Raw genomic sequence first — 17,740 nt, forward strand, 5'->3', positions numbered from 1 at the left:
CAACAATAAGCATATTTACCCATGATCCTCTGGGAGAGGACCTCAAGTCCAGTTAGTGTATACATTCCACTACACCTGACTGAGCTCCAAGAGGCGAAACTATGTCGCTCCAGGTTCCCATCTAAATTTTCTAATTACATTCTCCTATTTTCAACAAGCAAGAGCTTAATAAAGGCCTACCTCCTCATAATAGGTCTGCAGGGCAATTCTCATTTCTTCCACATTAGTGCTCTTCACATCTGTCTGGAGTTTGCTTTTTAATAATCCAAAAACAAGCAGAAGTATGATGGGTAGAACCAAAACGGCAAAAATTAACTATAAAGATTTGTTAACAGTGAAGTCAACTTATACTCCTTTTCCACCCCATATTCATACACAAAAATATCATCAGCAGTCCCAAACATCACAAATATTAATGATTGTTCCAACAATATTTATAGCAAAAATTTGGCCTGAGAACCACAACATTACCTATTTTATTCTCCCAGCTTGCACTACATTCTCTTGAACAACGGGGGTGCCAGGCCACCCGACTGCTGAAATTCCCAGTGTCCTGAGGAACCATACTGGGTCACACAATGGCAGAAGCAACTGCACCTCCTAGCAACTGCACTTCCATATAATTTAAAGGTTGTCAAAAACGGGGCAATCATCAAAGGGGCAATCTATAGTTAAACAGGGTCAGAGAGGGGCCAGCTTGCTCCTGAACTGGACTGCTTTTGCCATCAGCTTTGGCCACAAAATGCTTTGCAATCATCTCTCCATCTCTTTCTCTACCCATGACAATACAATCCTTAATGCAAGAGCCATGCATGTGCTCTGGATATTGTATGGATCACCTCCTCCCCTATGACCTTACTCTCATTAAGTTTCATTTCACTGATCACATTTCTATGCCACCCAAAGCGGTTTACAAAGATTAAATACCTTAAAAATACAGTATTGTAACATAATATAAAAACCATTTAAATACAAATATATGTACGCACGTGCGCATGCACACACACACACACAATCTTAACAATCAACAGTAAGAAATCCCTGGACCTGTTAAAAACCCTATCATATGCTGTCAAATGCCTAAGAATAGAGGAAAGTCTTAACCTTGCACTGAAAAGATGCCAGTGTTGATGCCTGGTGGACATCACTGAAGAGAGCATTCCATAATTGGGGGGCCACCAGCGAGAAGGCCCTCAAGCTTGGTCCCATCCTCCAAGGATGCAATCCTATGGAGATAGTCGTTAGCCTCCGAACTCAGAGGCTGACATATATCCATTTCAGGGTGGCCAAAGCACAGAGGTGATCCTTGCCTCCATGTTCCAGCTGCCTTGCATGTCTGGCTATGCAGGAGATTTTGCCTCTCTAGCCAGGGAGCTTCGGAGTGGGAGAGAGGAGGCTGTGTGGCACATAGAAAGCTGTGTAACGCAGCCTCCCCTCCCCGCCACCAGGACCGCATCCTTTTCCCTGTCTCCACACTCCATTTCCAAGTGCAGAGATGTAGCCAGTGTGGAGAGAACTGTGCCAGCTGCAGGGAGGGGGGCAGGGAGCACAGTTCCTGTGCTGTGAGGTCGGAGCCCTGGTTCCGACCTCAATGCCCCCAAACTGAAAAATCCTGTGTCCCCTAGTTGCTGTCTAGGGGGCACAGGATTGCTCCCCAAACCTCCTTTGGAAGAAGGACTTGGAGAAGGGCCTGAGATGACGAGCATAGTGTATGGGTGGGTTCATACAGGAAGAGGTGCTCTGTCAGGTCCAGAGCCATCTAAGGCTTTATAGGTCAAAACCAGCACCTTGAATCATGCTTGGAAATGTACAGGCAGCCAGTGCACGAAGGCCAGAATTGGGGTTATATGTTCAGACCGTCTGGTCCCCGTTATCAATCTAGTCACTGCATTTTGCACAAGCTGCAGCTTCTGAACTGTCTTCAAAGGCAGCCCCATGTAGAGTACATTGCAGTAATCTAACTTGGGAGTTACCAGAGCATAAACTACTGAAGCTAGGTTATCCCTGTCCAAATAGTAGTATAACTAGGTCACCAACCAAAGCTAGTAAAAGGCACCCCATGCCACTGAGGCCACCTGAACCTCAAGCTCCAGGAGAACCCCCAAGGTTTCATCTCGTTCTTAGAACTTCATCAGAGGGGCCTGCCCCATATCTCAGCCATGGCTAAGGTACACTCGTGACTCCATACCCCACCCATGGGTAGGTGCGGCAGGGGCTTCTCAGTGGTACCCACTTTGCAAAGTTCTTTGCCCTGGAATATCTAGCTGGTTTCCTCCCTCTCTGCCTTTAGATGCCCAGTCAAGATGCTGTTATTTCAGCATGTTTTTGGTCTGTGCCAAAAGCACACTGGCCATTTGGTCCTTTTATAGGGGTTTGTTCTTGGTTTTCTGATTTTTTTATTTTTATTTTTTTGCTAACTGGTGCGTAGTTATGATGTGTACATTTTTAATCTGTTTTAGGACTGATTTATTGTTAGAAACCTTGAGCTTCCGCAAGGATGGAAAGGCATGGTAAAAACACTGTATTAGATAAATAAAATTCAGCTTACTTAATAGTGTTGTCTTTCTCCTTGCATTGCTGTTCCAATCTAAGAATCTTCTGCTTCAATCCACTGATCATCTATCAAGAGGAAAGAACACAGGGCCTCTCCTGAAACAAAGGTCGCATATAATGCTGCATGTACACAATTATAAATCAAGAATCCCCCCACTCCAAACGGTGTCATCTACAAACCCATACAAGGCAAGACAAAGATTAGCACAACAGAGATAAATATGAACCTCCTGAGGGACTGAGATCATCTGGCAACACTGCAAGGGAAAGCATGGGAAAACAAAGTGTGGGGTGTTTTTACTCTTTACTGGTGATTTTATCTTAGTTTTATTTCATGCTGTTTTTATTCATTGTTTTATTGTTTGTATTTTATGTTTTTAATGTATTATAGTCTGACCACAGAATTTTTAACAGTATAACTAATTTTTGCACTTTCTGTAGGAGTTCTTGAGGGATCAGTATTAGGCCTACTTCTCTTTACATTCCTCCCCTTGGTCCAATTCTGTTCATTGGGTCCTCAATACAACGATTATGCCAATGACCTACAAACTCGACAGTTCTTCAGCCAACCTTATTCTTTCCTTTCTTGAACCAATTTCTGCTGCTTTTTCCACTCTCTCATTGGATGGATGTTAGTCTTTCAACTGTTCTTGTACAGTTCTTAGAAATTTTAGACACTTTAATAAATAACGGGGTTCTGAATATCAGGACAATCCAGATGCAAGCATGAATGCACTGAAATGCCACAGGGAATCTGGCATTTTATTCTCACTTTCAAGTTGTGCACTGTTTTATGTAGTTTCATAACATGGTCGCTGTACAAATCCAGAACGTGCAGGCCCATCAACAAACATTAAACTAGGAAGATGGAAAGAAATGGTGCAATTACCGTGCTAGTATCATTTTTCTGCTCTGTCCGTAGCCAGCCAAACTCAGAGCCCTGTAAAAACAAGGAGTGAAACATCATTATTTATTTACACAGCGCTTCATGAAACCAAGCACTTTGCACAAGATAAAAAGAAAGATGAGCCTGGCCAACAGGCTTACAGCAAGGATACTACTAGTTAGCATTGGTATGGCACTTTTTTCAAAGTACTTCACGTCCATTGTCTTGTGGTCTTCACAAAAGCCCTGTAAGGTAGGCAAGTATTTCTATCTCCATATTGCAGATGGGAGCTGAGAAAGAGAGAGTGCCTAAAGCCACTTAGTGGCTCTATGGTAGGGGAAAGATAAGAACCAGGGATATTCCTGGGCCACAATTCAGTAACTTAGCCACTATTCTTCTAGTTCTCATTCACAAAATTTTCTTACATGTTTTAAGACGCAATCCTATGCATGTTTAAAAGGAAAAATGGTCCTACAACGCCCAGCATTAAATGCTAGGAATTGCAGGACATTTTTTCGTCTAAAAATGCATAGGATTGCACCCTTAAGCTTCTATTCTTCAGATTTTCCCACCTCTTAACACATTGGTACAGATTTTCTAATCATAAACAGTCCCAGGACATGATCTGGTGGAACATGATGCAGCCGCCTTACTGAAGTTAAGTAGGTATGGATCTGGTCACTGCTTGGATGGCAACCTTCATGCCTCTCAGCTTGACTTCAGTAATTGAAAAAGGCAGGATACAAATAATATAAAGATAAAATGTGTCTTGGGCTGTACAACTGTAGGGTTTTTTAGAACTACTTACTAAGCACCCATCAAATCAAGCAGCTTAACAATAGTAAATGTTTCTTTCTATTCTACAATTGTGCAATACAACAACAACAGCCTAAGTAGTACAGCATATCAGTTATCTCTGGTCTGGAACACAGATATTTAGAAGCTAAAATGTAACTGGCTTTGTAACTGCTGAGTGAGCTAACTGCACTACTGACCAAGGAGCACATGGCTTACCCTAGAGGGATCCAGCAGCTGTTCAATCTGCTTGTCCTTTCGGTTATTTTCCTCTTCCAGTCGCCGAAGCTTTGTTTTCATCCGATCTGCTTCACATTTCTGGGCATGTATTGTCTACAACAAAGAGAGGGAGGTGGAAATGGCTCAGGCTCCTTACAAGCTTCTCCTTGCAGCTCCTTGGTAAATAAAAATCTGTGATATTCTTTATTTTGCACATGTTTGGTTCCTTCTAAAGAAGCAAGACAAAGCTGCCAGCCTACAGGCATCAACCTTTAGAAATGTGCAAACTAATGGAGAGAATGGATGAAGCAGTAAAACATTTTTTTTTGTCTTTTGCTGCTTTTTCACCCATGTGCTTCCCACCCCTCATCACTCTCCAGTTCCATAGTCCCCATCCATACTGTCCTGGGAATCTTTCAATGCAACCAGGGAGGGGGAAACTGGAGAAACCTCACTAAATGATAGGTAGCAAAATAGTTAGGCAATGAATATGGTAGCAGAAGGCAAACAGGGAGGGAAGAGAGGATTGGGACAGGCCAAATAGGGACATTATGTCATGAAAATGGACCAGAACCACACAGAATACAGGCACACGATTCTTCTCTCCTCCAGGAAATCCTGTCCATGGCACTTGTGGTTCCTGAGCAGATGCTCCCTGCACATTTTCCAACTTCTCTCTGCAACTGTGAAGATCAAACTTTTTTTTTTTTTAATGACAACTAAGATTCTCCAGTAACTATGTCCTGCACAGTGTACAGATATGCAGAATATGTAAATGTTTATCCATACCTTCTTTAGTTCAATTATCTCATCATACATATCTTCCTTTTCTTTGTAGTCCGGAGTTCCAGGGATGTAGCCTAGAAAAGACCCCCCCACACACACATCAAAAGAAAGCAAGTGGCAGCTATAAAGAATGATAGAACCATTCCGAGACCACAATACCCTTTTCCATTACAAAAACCTCACAGATAGCAATTCAGAGAGTCAATTCCTATATTTTTGAGAGGCTAAAATAGGCCAATAGCCATACTGGCTGGGGATGATGGGAGATGTAGTCCAATACATCTGGAGAGTGGTGCCAGGTTAGGGAAGGCTGAGGTTAAATAAAACAATTGTGCTTCATAGCACTGCAAATGTTGCAGCTTCATTGGGACATTCGCCATTAACAAAAACGTATACGCTGCACCTTTTTGCTACAACACATAGGTTGTAAAGGCCTTCTCTACATCACAAGTTCACCATGGGATACTGCTGAGTTGAAACTGATTTGCTGTGCTCCAGGATTTTCAAGGAACCCTGGGAGTTCTTCAGTGACAAGCTTCCATGAAGGACAGCCTGTCCACCACTGATGATCTTCCTCAACTCCATATGGATGCCAGAGTGGTTTGAGCGCAATCTAGGGGTGCATTCTCTGTCACATGGAGCAACCGCAGGGCTCAACAGACATCATTGGCATTCCTCATGATATACCCCAGAAACCTTTCCAGTGCATAGGAGTTCTGAGGAGGCAACCCGATTAACCCAACGGGCGCCGACAGTGAAAACATCTGGAAATTGGGGCTGGTACCATTGCAGGATGAGAGCACAAGTGTCAAATCACACAGGATCCGATGTGCAACCCAAGCCTCACAAGGCTTGAGAATTGGCCCGTACAAGTAAGAAGTGCAGGTACACCAGGAGATGTGGTGCTTCTCTTCCTCACGGAGCAAGTCCTTCATTCTTCATGGGAGAAATGCAGCACAATGGCCACAAAGAAAGATACAAGTAATACCAAGCATCTATATAATGCTGAGCAAGTGTTCAAAGCAATTAACATATGTCCCCTCAATCATCCTCACAACTGTTCTGCAAGGAAGGCTAGTTTTATTATACCTACTTCACAGATGGAGAGCCGAGGCTTGCTAAGAGGCGCGGCTTGCCTAAGGCCACCTAGTGACTCCATGGCAAGCTTTTTGCTTCACAGTTCACTATCTGCTATGCTAAAGCATGGGTATCTTCATGCTTTGGGCTGGGGGCTATTATAGTTGGAGAGGTTCAGTGTCTTATTTTCTGTAGGAGGCTTGATGAGAAATCATTTGACAATCAATGGCTTTATGAAAATGGTATTTTATAAGTACATCCTGTTTATTGATTTTAAAAGATTATACACCATTGCTCTAATCCTCATCTAACGGCCATTCCAGAAAGCTGTACAGAGACAGATGAGAGGGAGAGCAGGGTCATTCCACCAACCCTGCTAAAATAATTATTTTTCTCCTCTTCCCTCCCCATTCCTTTTTCCCTGTGTGTCATGCCTTTTTAGACAGTAAGCCTGCGGGCAGGGCCTATCTTGTTTAATTGATTATATGTAAGTCGCTCTGGGAGCTTTTTTGGCTGAGGACCAGCATTAAAAATGCTACAGATAAACAATAAAATAAACAGGGCTGCAATTCCTTTTTAGTCAACTCACCGCTGATGGAGGAGCGAGCATGTTTTGGCTTCTTCATGCCCAAAGCTTCCTTCAGATAGTCTGGAGTGCTGCCAGGGACAGTAGAGAGTGCAGGACCTATGTCGAGGCCTGGTTTTGCATGACCCATCCAGGTACCTAGGGAGAGGGGGAGGGAACCCAGAGGTGAGTACGCATCAGTTTGGGCTGAACTACTTTATAGCCAAAGAAAAGCAGCCCAGCCCAGCCCAGCAGGTAGAGTGTTTAGGACTGGGCTGTTAGGACAGTGAAAGTGGCCAGTGTGCTAGCAGTGCTCTAGAACAGATATGTCAAAGCACTAAGACAAAACAGTATCTCACTGCAAATTCATTTGGTGTCAGCTGATGACGACAGAGTAGGAATAACCCACTCAGGCATTTTAATCAAGGTGTTACTTGAGGGCTCCAACAGCCTACTAGTGTACTCAGGTCCAATGCACCAGTAACCAATGCAAGTGGGAGAAGCCTATGGGATGGTGCATTCAACCCGCCACAAGAATGGATCTGGTGCGAATGTACAATCCTGAAGTCTGCCCCTGGTTCTTTATCTATGATGAAGCAATCGGCATCATTCCATCTTGCTTTCACTGTCTAAACAAGAAGTAACATGAACACAGCCTTCTCCAACCAGGCGCCCTCTACCTGTGTTGGTCTACAATTCCCAGCAGCACAGCCAATGGCTGAGCTGATGGGAGCTGTGGTCCAACACATCTGGCAGGCACCTGGTCGGGGAAGGCTGCACTAGCAGACTTTCGCCGCTAAGATTTTCAGCATATTGTTTTATCACCTGCATATCAATTATGAACGACATTATGCACTGACAGCAGAGTCCACATTCTTTATTCAGATCCCTCCTCGGGTGACCGTCACAACATGGGGCCTCATTTCAGGCAGAGAGACAGGGTGTAAGCGAAAAGAAGTAACAACAGCAACAGCAGCCACTGCAGCATGCTCCTTTCCACACCACCAAAGGTAATGTGAGACACGTAGGGCCACGTGGGAGGAGCATGCCCTACACCTCCTCCCCATGCCAGCATCACCCCTCACAGAACATGGGACAACGCCTGGGTGAATTCCTCCCAGCATGAGCCAAAGCTTCTCATGTTATCTTCATGGCATGGGGAGCAAGAGCGCTGCACCTGTTCTCACATTACAAAGACAATCCAATAAGAAGCTTGCAGAAGGAGGAACTGCCTTCCCATATGGTTACCTTGCTTGAGAGATCCACACCACAGCTGCCTTGATGCTTTAACCAAGGGGATTTCACGGCGTTTGCTCTCTGTGCCCTTAAAGGACCTCGGAAATCCAGCCTTTTTAGAATGAAGACACGTGCTAGAGGTGTATGGAGACTCTACGGCAAGAAAAAAACCCCTCAGCACTACAAGTTTAAAATGAAACAAGGAAGCTTTTTGCAAACCATGTGAGTAAAGTCATGAGGGATGAATGGGCCCTTCACCGTAGAGTCATTACTGATCTTGGGGAAGGGAGAGAACTCGGAGTCATGCACATATATGGGAATATATGTAGTTCCTGACCGCTGCCTAACATAATAGAGGCTGAACTCCTTAGCCAAGTAGCAAACAGTAGCTACTAGTAAACTAGTCAGTTGGGAACTCTACTCGTTCTGCAGTAGGCACCTTTCTCAAAGCTCTTGGAGAAAAAATCCTAGTTCCCAGTCCCAGAAAATTCAGACTCTCCTGCCTCTTGCTTAGGAACCTCTCTCATACCAAGGAAGGCCAGACAGAATCACATCTTTCACTATAGTTAGATTGTTTCAGGGTAAGGGCGTCACGTTGAAAGATTTGGATGTGCTTACTTGGTGATTTTGGAGGCTTGTGAGATGTTTTCTTTTTCAGTTTCTGAAACAGAAAATTATTTTGTATTGAAATTCACCAGCAAACACCAGAGAACTTAAAAACATAACATTCCTGGTCCAACTCACTGTTTCTGTGTCAGAGTCATAGGTTACTGCAGAATGACTGTCCTCTACCTGTGGAATAAATATGCATATATTGTAACATATGGTACTATTAAAGAATGATATGTAAAAATATCTGCATACATGGCTGCCATATAGTGGCCCTGTTCACATGATCACTGCAGCTTATTTAAGCCACACATAGTGGGTTGTGTCCAGGTGACTTTTGCATATTCAAGCCCTGATTGCAGCTTGTCATGTTGTGTGAGGGTGGGTTGCTGGCGTGGTTAACAAACCATCCACAAAACTAAAACAGCCCCTGGGATGTGTGTGGTTTGTTAACAACCCAACAACCCGCCCTTGCTGGGTTCGCACAACACAACAAGCTGCAGTTGTGGCTTGAATATGCAAAATTGCCATCCGGACATGCTGCAAAGCTCCAGGGGTTAATTAACCCACCACTGCTTAGCATAACATGCAAGTAGGAGCACTGAGTCAGACCACGGGCCCATCAGCATTAGCCTCCCCCAACCTGGTGTTCTCCAGATGTGTTGGACAACAAGTCCTATCATTCTTCATTATTGGCAGTGCTGGCTTACTCCCTGGCTGTTGGGAGTTGAAGTCCAACACATCTGGATGGCACCAGGTTGGGGAAGGTTGATCTACTCTGGCTGGCAGCTGCTCTCCAAGGACTTTGCCAGCACTGTCACCCGAAAACTTTCAACTCAGGGCTGTCAAACCTTTTTCAGCCCGAGTTCCATATTCCAGTTTGGAGAAGCTCTTGGGGGCCACGTTCCAGTGGTGGGTGAGGCCAAAGGCAAAAGGGGTGGGGCTAAAATACTAAAAAAAATACCAACCTATCTGAGCTAAAAGTTCTTACTGTCGGCAACTAAGCCTTAGGAGAGGCTTCTCAACCTTTCAGAATGGGGGAAAACTACACAAAAGCCAGGAAACCATCAGACGATCAGTGGTTGGGGTGGGGCCAAGAGAAGGGGGCATGGCCATATGGGGATCCCTGGAGGGCCAGATTGGGCTCCCTGGCCCAAGGTTCTACACCCCTGCTTTAACTGGAAATGCCTGGACTTGAACCTGGGAACTTCTGCATGCAATCGAAATTGTTCCAGGAAATTCATAAGAACCCAGCCTAGTAGCCCATCTGTGATGGTGAGATGCTACTTGGAAGCAGATAACAGTACAAGCCATTTCAGCTAGGTAATGTTTAGGTAACATATAACTCTCCACTATAGGATTTGTGTAGCAACCGTAGTTCAGTGCTTTTTAACGGTGTTCCCAAGAACGTCCTAAAGGTCAGAGCAGTCAGACAATGGGACAAACTGCCTAGGGAGGTGGTGGGCCTTCCATTGCTAGAGGTATTCAAGCAGAAACTGGACAGCCATCTGTGAGGGATGCTTTAAACTGGATTCCTGCACTGAGTGGGGCACGGACTCGATGGCCTAAATGGCCCCTTCCAACTCCGATTCTACAAACTCAGAAGCTTATCAGGGGATTCATCAGAGAAGCTCAGCAACAAAGACAAGATTCCTCCACAGGCAGCTGGCCAGCCACACCTGATCTTCCCCTGCAATGTGCAGCCTCAAGAGAGCTTTGGGTGTGTGCGCTAGGATGTGGTTTATGTGAGAAACAGGGAGGTCCAACAGGCCTCACCAGCAACCCCATCCGAAACACACGTCCCTAAATATTCCCCAGGATCCTTGGCAACGTGTAGGAGGTTCCTTGAAGAACGATTACCATCACCATCACGTATTTATTTATAAATAAATCCACACACATATATGGTTGAGGAAGAGAAGACAGGTCTCTGGCCCAAAGGGCTTACAGACTGAAAAACAGACTGATGTGGAGAAAGTTCACTAAAGGCAGAACATTTGAGAACTCCTGCCATAGTTAATGGACCCTGATGTTCCTGCACTCCATTCACTTGCCCAGCCTTCTTCTGAAGCCAGCTACCTCAGTCGTCAACAACTTGGGATGTTAAAGAGTTTTGAGCAACAATCGCTGTAGTGCAGGGAAATCGTTGTGTACTTTGACGGGAAAGGGCTGTAGTCTCAAGGCATAGTAACCTTGGGAGAGGAAGCCATGAAGGGAAACTGGAAGCCTTGGCCAGCCCTTCTCTAGTTTCTGAGTATGTATGTATGAGACTTTTGTTCCTGTTCTCAAATCAAGCGAACGTGTTCCATTCTCAGCCTTGAATGTGAACACCAACAGGAATGCAATTCTCAGACATTTTCTGCAATTTTTGCATCTGCATTCAACAATGCACATTTGCACAAGCGCAGACTTCTGGAAATATATACTTGTGCAAATGAATACATCCACACCCACAATCAGCATTTTTACACTTTAGCCTATGGGGGAAATGCATTTTTCAACTGGAAAAATGTGCACTTTTCAAAATGCACAACTCCCTGCCAAAATGCACAATAAAAAAGAAAAGAAAAAAGACATTTGCATTCAGGAACACCAATAAGGCGAATTGAGCTTCTGAACACACCATTCAATACATGCTACATTTTTGAAGTTTCTCTCTGAAACCATGAGGACTATGATATTGCTTCTTTCTAATGACTTGAGAAATTCAAGTAGGTCAAATTGCAAACCAAATACTGCACTTCTATGATTGACTAGGAGAGGTGTAGAAATACATTTTGCAATTAATTCATTCCTCCATGGGTAAGATCTACAGTCCTTTCCTGATACTGGCAAGAAAGAACAGCTTAAAATTTTAATTTCCTTTAAAAACAGTGGTGTGTGGATTTATTTACTCCTTGCAAATATGTCATCCTTGAAGGAAGGGCCCTGCAGTTCATTTCCGCTGCTGCCTTCACCATGTCTTATACACCCCAGCCCTGTCCTTAGATTAGATCTAGAGCTCACACTGCTTGAAAAGATGGGGGAGCGGGGGGGGGGGAGGCTGCCTTTTCAAAGCTGGATCGCAGGAAAGGAGGCACCACGAAAAGATAAACCAGTTTTCTGACGGCTCACTCCAGGCGGGCATGTGCCATTTCCGCCACATCAGAGTTTTTAATTTCCTGAAGTCACATTCTTCACAGCATATTGGCAGATTATTTGTTTTATCCTTCAAGCATCTGATCTTGGTCTACATCTCCCTATCCAATTTACTCAGCTATGGTAGTGATCAGAGTGTAAAACAGGCAAAACTGCACAGTTTGAAGGCAAATGACAGAAGAGTGCAATGTATGTAGGATTTTCTAGCAACTAGACAATTCAGGATATTCTCTGTTTCATTACTGGGGAAGAGTTAAATGTAAGAGATATAAATCTCAACAGGCAGAGATAGAACAACATTCAGCAGAAGATCTCAAACATGCAAACACTGAGAACACTAGATGCTACTATCTGCATGTCACAGGTACCTCAGATTAGATCTATGGCTGCCTAAAAGCTCTGTCTGGTTAAAGTAGTACATTAATCAAATAAAACTTTGGCTCATTAATTGGTATGTGTCAGTTTTTAGAGAAGTGAGCAAATTTTAATCTATCAAGCGGTAAATTAAGTGGACACTGGATGTTTCTTTCTTTCTGAAGGTTCTGAGGCACTGAGAAATAAACTTTCTAAGGTTACAGTCCTATGCATTCTTACCTGGGAGTAATCCCTACTGAACTCAGTGGGCCTTACTTCTGAGTAAACATACATAGGATTGAGTTGTAAATGTCTTCTTCCCCGCTAATAAACTACTCATAGCACCTCTGAGATGCAGCCTCATCGACAATTTTAAGACAGAATGCATATGAAGATGTCGTACTGAGATAGGAACATTGAAAACTGCCTTATACTGAGTAAGACCGTTGGTCCATCTAGCGCAATGTTGTTGACACTGGCTGGTAGCAGCTCTCTAGGGTTTCAGGCAGGCATTTTTCCAGCCCTATCTGGAGATGCCAGGGATCAAACCTGGGCCTTTCTGCATGCAAAACATGTGTTCTACCACTGAGCCACGGCCCCTCCTAAAGTGAGCCCATCTTAATCCTTGCACTCTAAAATCCACTGTAATTCAAGGCCACTCCTCTCGCCACAAGATATAAATGCAGGGGCCACATTCCCATCTATAGAAGAAGTCAGCCTGGGCAACAGAAACAGCACAGCAGAAGATCTCAAATTTGAAACATCTTAAGGACCGAAAGGGTAGAACAGGGATCGGCCACTTGTGTCCCTCCAGATGCTTTGGCAACTCCCATCATCCCTCACCATGGCTTTGCCAGCTAAGGCTGATGAGAGTTGTAGTCCAAAACAACTGGAGGGCCAAAAGTTGCCCACCTCTGGGGAAGAGCATTGGCACAGCTGTGTGATCTTACCGTTGAGTGTGAATGTTGGCACACAAGAAAATATGTATCAGAGAGGTGTGTCAATAGCCATGAGGCAGCCTTCCCCAGCCTGGTGTCCCTCAGATGTGCTGGACTACAACTCTCGGCATCCCCCAGTCAGCAGGGGCATTGTAGTCCAACACATCTGTAGGGCACCAGGTTGGGGAAATCTTCCATGAACCATGATAGTTAAGAAAAACCTCTGAGTATGAGATGCTGGGAGCAAAGAACAGGATATGGCCATTCCTTTCATGTCCTGTTTGTGACTGGTTGCCACTGGAAACTGGATCAGGCATTCTGAACCTGGAGGTTCCAGCACGGCTATGTCCATTGACAGACTTGACCTTTTATGTGTATAACCCTTTACTTTAGTCATGTTAACCAGCAGCCAGCATCATACCTTGCAGCAGCAAATTCCAGAAATTAATGATGTGCCACATATAGTACTTCCTTTGACCTGTCCTGAAGCTACTGCCTATCAATCCCACTGGGTGACCCTAGTAATTAAGTATTAATAAGGAAGGGGGAAGTTCTCTTTGCACACTGTCCATATGTCATTCATAACATAGGAGTGGCTGGGTGACCAGCCAGATGGGCCATTAATAAATTCAATAAATAAAAAAATAAACCTCTATCAGCCCTTCTCCCCAACCCATCTTAGTTTTCTCATCTAAGAAGCCCCAGTTTCATGCAATCCAATCCTATGAGTGTGTATTTGCAAATCCAGCTGAGTCCAGTGCAGTTTACTCCCAAGAAAGTGCACACAGGCCAGCAGCATTAAATGTTTCGTTGGAGGGCAGGTTCTCTACCTCACTGGACGTTTTAATCCACCTTTCTTGATCCATCTCAGCGTGCAACCACCATAGATACGCACGTGACAGTCTCTGCCTATTTCATGTAACTGCCAAACTGAACTTCTAGCCCATATGCCAAAAAAAGACAACTTATGCCATGGCGTATTTCTTGGGTTTTAAGGTTTCACAGGACTATTCGTCATTTTAAGAATGCATTTTAAACTGGAGGGGGGAAAGCAGAGGAAGCTGGCAGCAACCACGCTCCACTCCAGGGGAGAGCGGGGGGCACCCGCGCTCGGCCCCGGGGCGGGGGGGGAGAAAGGGGCACCCGCGCTCGGGCCCGGGGCGGGGGGGGGAAGGGGCACCCGCGCTCGGGCCCGGGGCGGGGGGGGGAAGGGGCACCCGCGCTCGGCCCCGGGGCGGGGGGGAGGGAAAGGGGCACCCGCGCTCGGGCCCGGGGCGGGGGGGGGGAAAGGGGCACCCGCGCTCGGGCCCGGGGCGGGGGAAAGGGGCACCCGCGCTCGGGCCCGGGGCGGGGGGGGGAAAGGGGCACCCGCGCTCGGGCCCGGGGCGGGGGAAAGGGGCACCCGCGCTCGGGCCCGGGGCGGGGGGGGGAGAAAGGGGCACCCGCGCTCGGGCCCGGGGCGGGGGGGGGAGAAAGGGGCACCCGCGCTCGGGCCCGGGGCGGGGGGGGGAGAAAGGGGCACCCGCGCTCGGGCCCGGGGCGGGGGGGGGGAAAGGGGCACCCGCGCTCGGGCCCGGGGCGGGGGAAAGGGGCACCCGCGCTCGGGCCCGGGGCAGGGGAAAGGGGCACCCGCGCTCGGGCCCGGGGCGGGGGGGGGAAAGGGGCACCCGCGCTCGGGCCCGGGGCGGGGGGGGGAGAAAGGGGCACCCGCGCTCGGGCCCGGGGCGGGGGGGGGGAGAAAGGGGCACCCGCGCTCGGGCCCGGGGCGGGGGGGGGAAAGGGGCACCCGCGCTCGGGCCCGGGGCGGGGGAAAGGGGCACCCGCGCTCGGGCCCGGGGCGGGGGGGGGAAAGGGGCACCCGCGCTCGGGCCCGGGGCGGGGGGGGGGAGAAAGGGGCACCCGCGCTCGGGCCCGGGGCGGGGGGGGGGGAGAAAGGGGCACCCGCGCTCGGGCCCGGGGCGGGGGGGGGAGAAAGGGGCACCCGCGCTCGGGCCCGGGGCGGGGGGGGGAAAGGGGCACCCGCGCTCGGGCCCGGGGCGGGGGGGGGGAGAAAGGGGCACCCGCGCTCGGGCCCGGGGCGGGGGGGGGAAAGGGGCACCCGCGCTCGGGCCCGGGGCGGGGGAGAAAGGGGCACCCGCGCTCGGGCCCGGGGCGGGGGGGGGGAGAAAGGGGCACCCGCGCTCGGGCCCGGGGCGGGGGAAAGGGGCACCCGCGCTCGGGCCCGGGGCGGGGGGGGGGAGAAAGGGGCACCCGCGCTCGGGCCCGGGGCGGGGGGGGGAAAGGGGCACCCGCGCTCGGGCCCGGGGCGGGGGAAAGGGGCACCCGCGCTCGGGCCCGGGGCGGGGGGGGGAAAGGGGCACCCGCGCTCGGGCCCGGGGCGGGGGGGGGGAGAAAGGGGCACCCGCGCTCGGGCCCGGGGCGGGGGGGGGAGAAAGGGGCACCCGCGCTCGGGCCCGGGGCGGGGGGGGGGAGAAAGGGGCACCCGCGCTCGGGCCCGGGGCGGGGGGGGGAAAGGGGCACCCGCGCTCGGGCCCGGGGCGGGGGGGGGAAAGGGGCACCCGCGCTCGGGCCCGGGGCGGGGGGGGGAGAAAGGGGCACCCGCGCTCGGGCCCGGGGCGGGGGGGGAAAGGGGCACCCGCGCTCGGGCCCGGGGCGGGGGGGGGGAGAAAGGGGCACCCGCGCTCGGGCCCGGGGCGGGGGGGGGGAGAAAGGGGCACCCGCGCTCGGGCCCGGGGCGGGGGAAAGGGGCACCCGCGCTCGGGCCCGGGGCGGGGGGGGGAGAAAGGGGCACCCGCGCTCGGGCCCGGGGCGGGGGGGGGGAGAAAGGGGCACCCGCGCTCGGGCCCGGGGCGGGGGGGGGAGAAAGGGGCACCCGCGCTCGGGCCCGGGGCGGGGGGGGGGAGAAAGGGGCACCCGCGCTCGGGCCCGGGGCGGGGGGGGGAGAAAGGGGCACCCGCGCTCGGGCCCGGGGCGGGGGGGGGGAGAAAGGGGCACCCGCGCTCGGGCCCGGGGCGGGGGGGGGGAGAAAGGGGCACCCGCGCTCGGGCCCGGGGCGGGGGGGGGCAGCCACTTCCCCCAGCACTACACGCCGTTCCCAGCGCGGCCCGGGCGCCCCTCGCGCCTCCGCGCCGCCCGAGCTCCGCGCCGCCCCTCTCCCCGCCGCCCTCACCAGCTCCAGCTCCCGCTCCGCGGCGGCCTCGCTGGGGCCCTGAGACATAACGGGGAGGCGCCGGGGGCCACACGTCGCGCGCCGCCCGCCAGGCCAGGCCAGGCCAGGCCAGGCCAACCACCGTGTCACCCGAGGGAGCTGCGGCAGAAGCGGCGGCGGCGGCTCAGGCGGGCTTCGTCCGGCCGCCTCCGAGCTTCCGGGTTTGGGAGTCCATGGCAACCGGCCACGGCAACCAGGCTCCGAGGACCCGGATGGGATCGGGCGGGGCGGGGCGGGACGCGCCTGGGCCCAGCGGCTCCGCTCCCGGAGTTGCCAGGCAGCCGCCGGACGAACGAGCGCTTGCCCGGCGTTGCTCCTCGGGAAGGCAAGGCTGGGCCGGGCCGGGCCGGGCCGGGCCGGGCGCGCATGCTCAGAAGCGGCTCCGCTGAGCAGCGGGTCCGGCGGCTCAGACGGAGGCGGGAGGCTGCGCTTACGCGCGCGTAAGACACGCCCCCCTGGGACTTACTCTCGAGTAAACGTGCACGGGATCAGGGCCCCTCGACTCGGACCTGCACACCGCCGACACTCCCGCAAGGGCCCCGATCCATCCTATGCGGGTTTACTCAAAAGTAAACCCCGCTGCGCTCGGTGGGGCTTCCCCTAAAGCGAGCATGTGTTTTAAGACTGCAGGGCGCCGTCCTGTGCACACACTTGCCAGGGAGTTGCGTGCCACCGGAGCCTACTGGGTCGTACTTCCCAGTACGTAGGACTGGGCTGCCTGCCTGTTACCTCTGAGCAATTTACAGCCACCTTCTCCACCCTGGGACCCCCGGATGCTTGGACTACAAAGCCCATGATCGCAGGCTGTGAGATTATGGGAGTTGTAGTCCAACACAATATGGAGAGCACTAGGTCAGGGGAGGCTGCTTTACACGGTTACCCTGCAGTCACAGCAGGGCTTACTTCAGAGTCAACGTGTACAGGGATCCTCCAGCACACTGTTGCAGTCAGCGGGATTTACTCTGTAATCATGGTTCTTCTAATGCAGTGCACACTTCCATATGAGTAAGCCACACTGAACAAGTGGGATTTGCTTCTGTGTAACCCTGCGTGGGATCTGGCTGTGCAACTGAATCAACCAAATTGCAGTCTAAGGCCTAAAGTCACCGCATCACACACACAAATATAATTTGTAGGTATCGCTGAATTTGGAAACACAGCATGCTTCATCTGTGCCAGATGTCCTGCGCTTCTGGATATACTTTTTCTGGATTTTTCTCAAGATACAATTTATATCCCCTCCGCCTGCTCTACCTGTAACATCTCATTGCATATGTGTTTTAGCCTGCTCTAACTTTAACATATCACAAATTCTGGGAGTTGTAGGGCTTTTTTTCCGTCTAAATGTAAATAGGATTGCATGCTAAGTGTGTGTA

The 17,740-nt window shown here is 50.4% G+C and overlaps 1 protein-coding gene across 4 annotated transcripts in view; it reads right to left on the reverse strand.

The window, feature by feature from the left end:
• IQCE (IQ motif containing E) overlaps positions 1 to 17,740 on the reverse strand; it is a 47,654-nt gene that overhangs the window by 28,444 nt on the left and 1,470 nt on the right. For 2 of the 4 annotated variants that reach the window (XM_084818267.1, XM_084818270.1), the window contains exons 1-10: positions 16,326 to 16,515; positions 8,862 to 8,909; positions 8,736 to 8,778; positions 8,130 to 8,270; positions 6,906 to 7,040; positions 5,243 to 5,313; positions 4,454 to 4,567; positions 3,443 to 3,493; positions 2,549 to 2,619; positions 181 to 253 (exon numbers count right to left, since the gene is read on the reverse strand). In XM_084818267.1, coding sequence (XP_084674393.1) covers positions 181 to 253; positions 2,549 to 2,619; positions 3,443 to 3,493; positions 4,454 to 4,567; positions 5,243 to 5,313; positions 6,906 to 7,040; positions 8,130 to 8,270; positions 8,736 to 8,778; positions 8,862 to 8,909; positions 16,326 to 16,373 — 795 coding nt within the window. In that variant the 5' untranslated portion in view covers positions 16,374 to 16,515. Of the gene's footprint in view, positions 1 to 180; positions 254 to 2,548; positions 2,620 to 3,442; positions 3,494 to 4,453; positions 4,568 to 5,242; positions 5,314 to 6,905; positions 7,041 to 8,129; positions 8,271 to 8,735; positions 8,779 to 8,861; positions 8,910 to 13,986; positions 14,101 to 16,325; positions 16,516 to 17,740 lie in introns of those variants that run through there. The other 2 variants (XM_084818268.1, XM_084818266.1) reach the window with 2 other exon arrangements.

This window comes from Heloderma suspectum, chromosome 12 (genome assembly GCF_057233095.1).
Source record: "Heloderma suspectum isolate Gila_16-S chromosome 12, 16-S_ref, whole genome shotgun sequence".
NCBI classification, from domain to species: Eukaryota; Metazoa; Chordata; class Lepidosauria; order Squamata; family Helodermatidae; genus Heloderma; species Heloderma suspectum.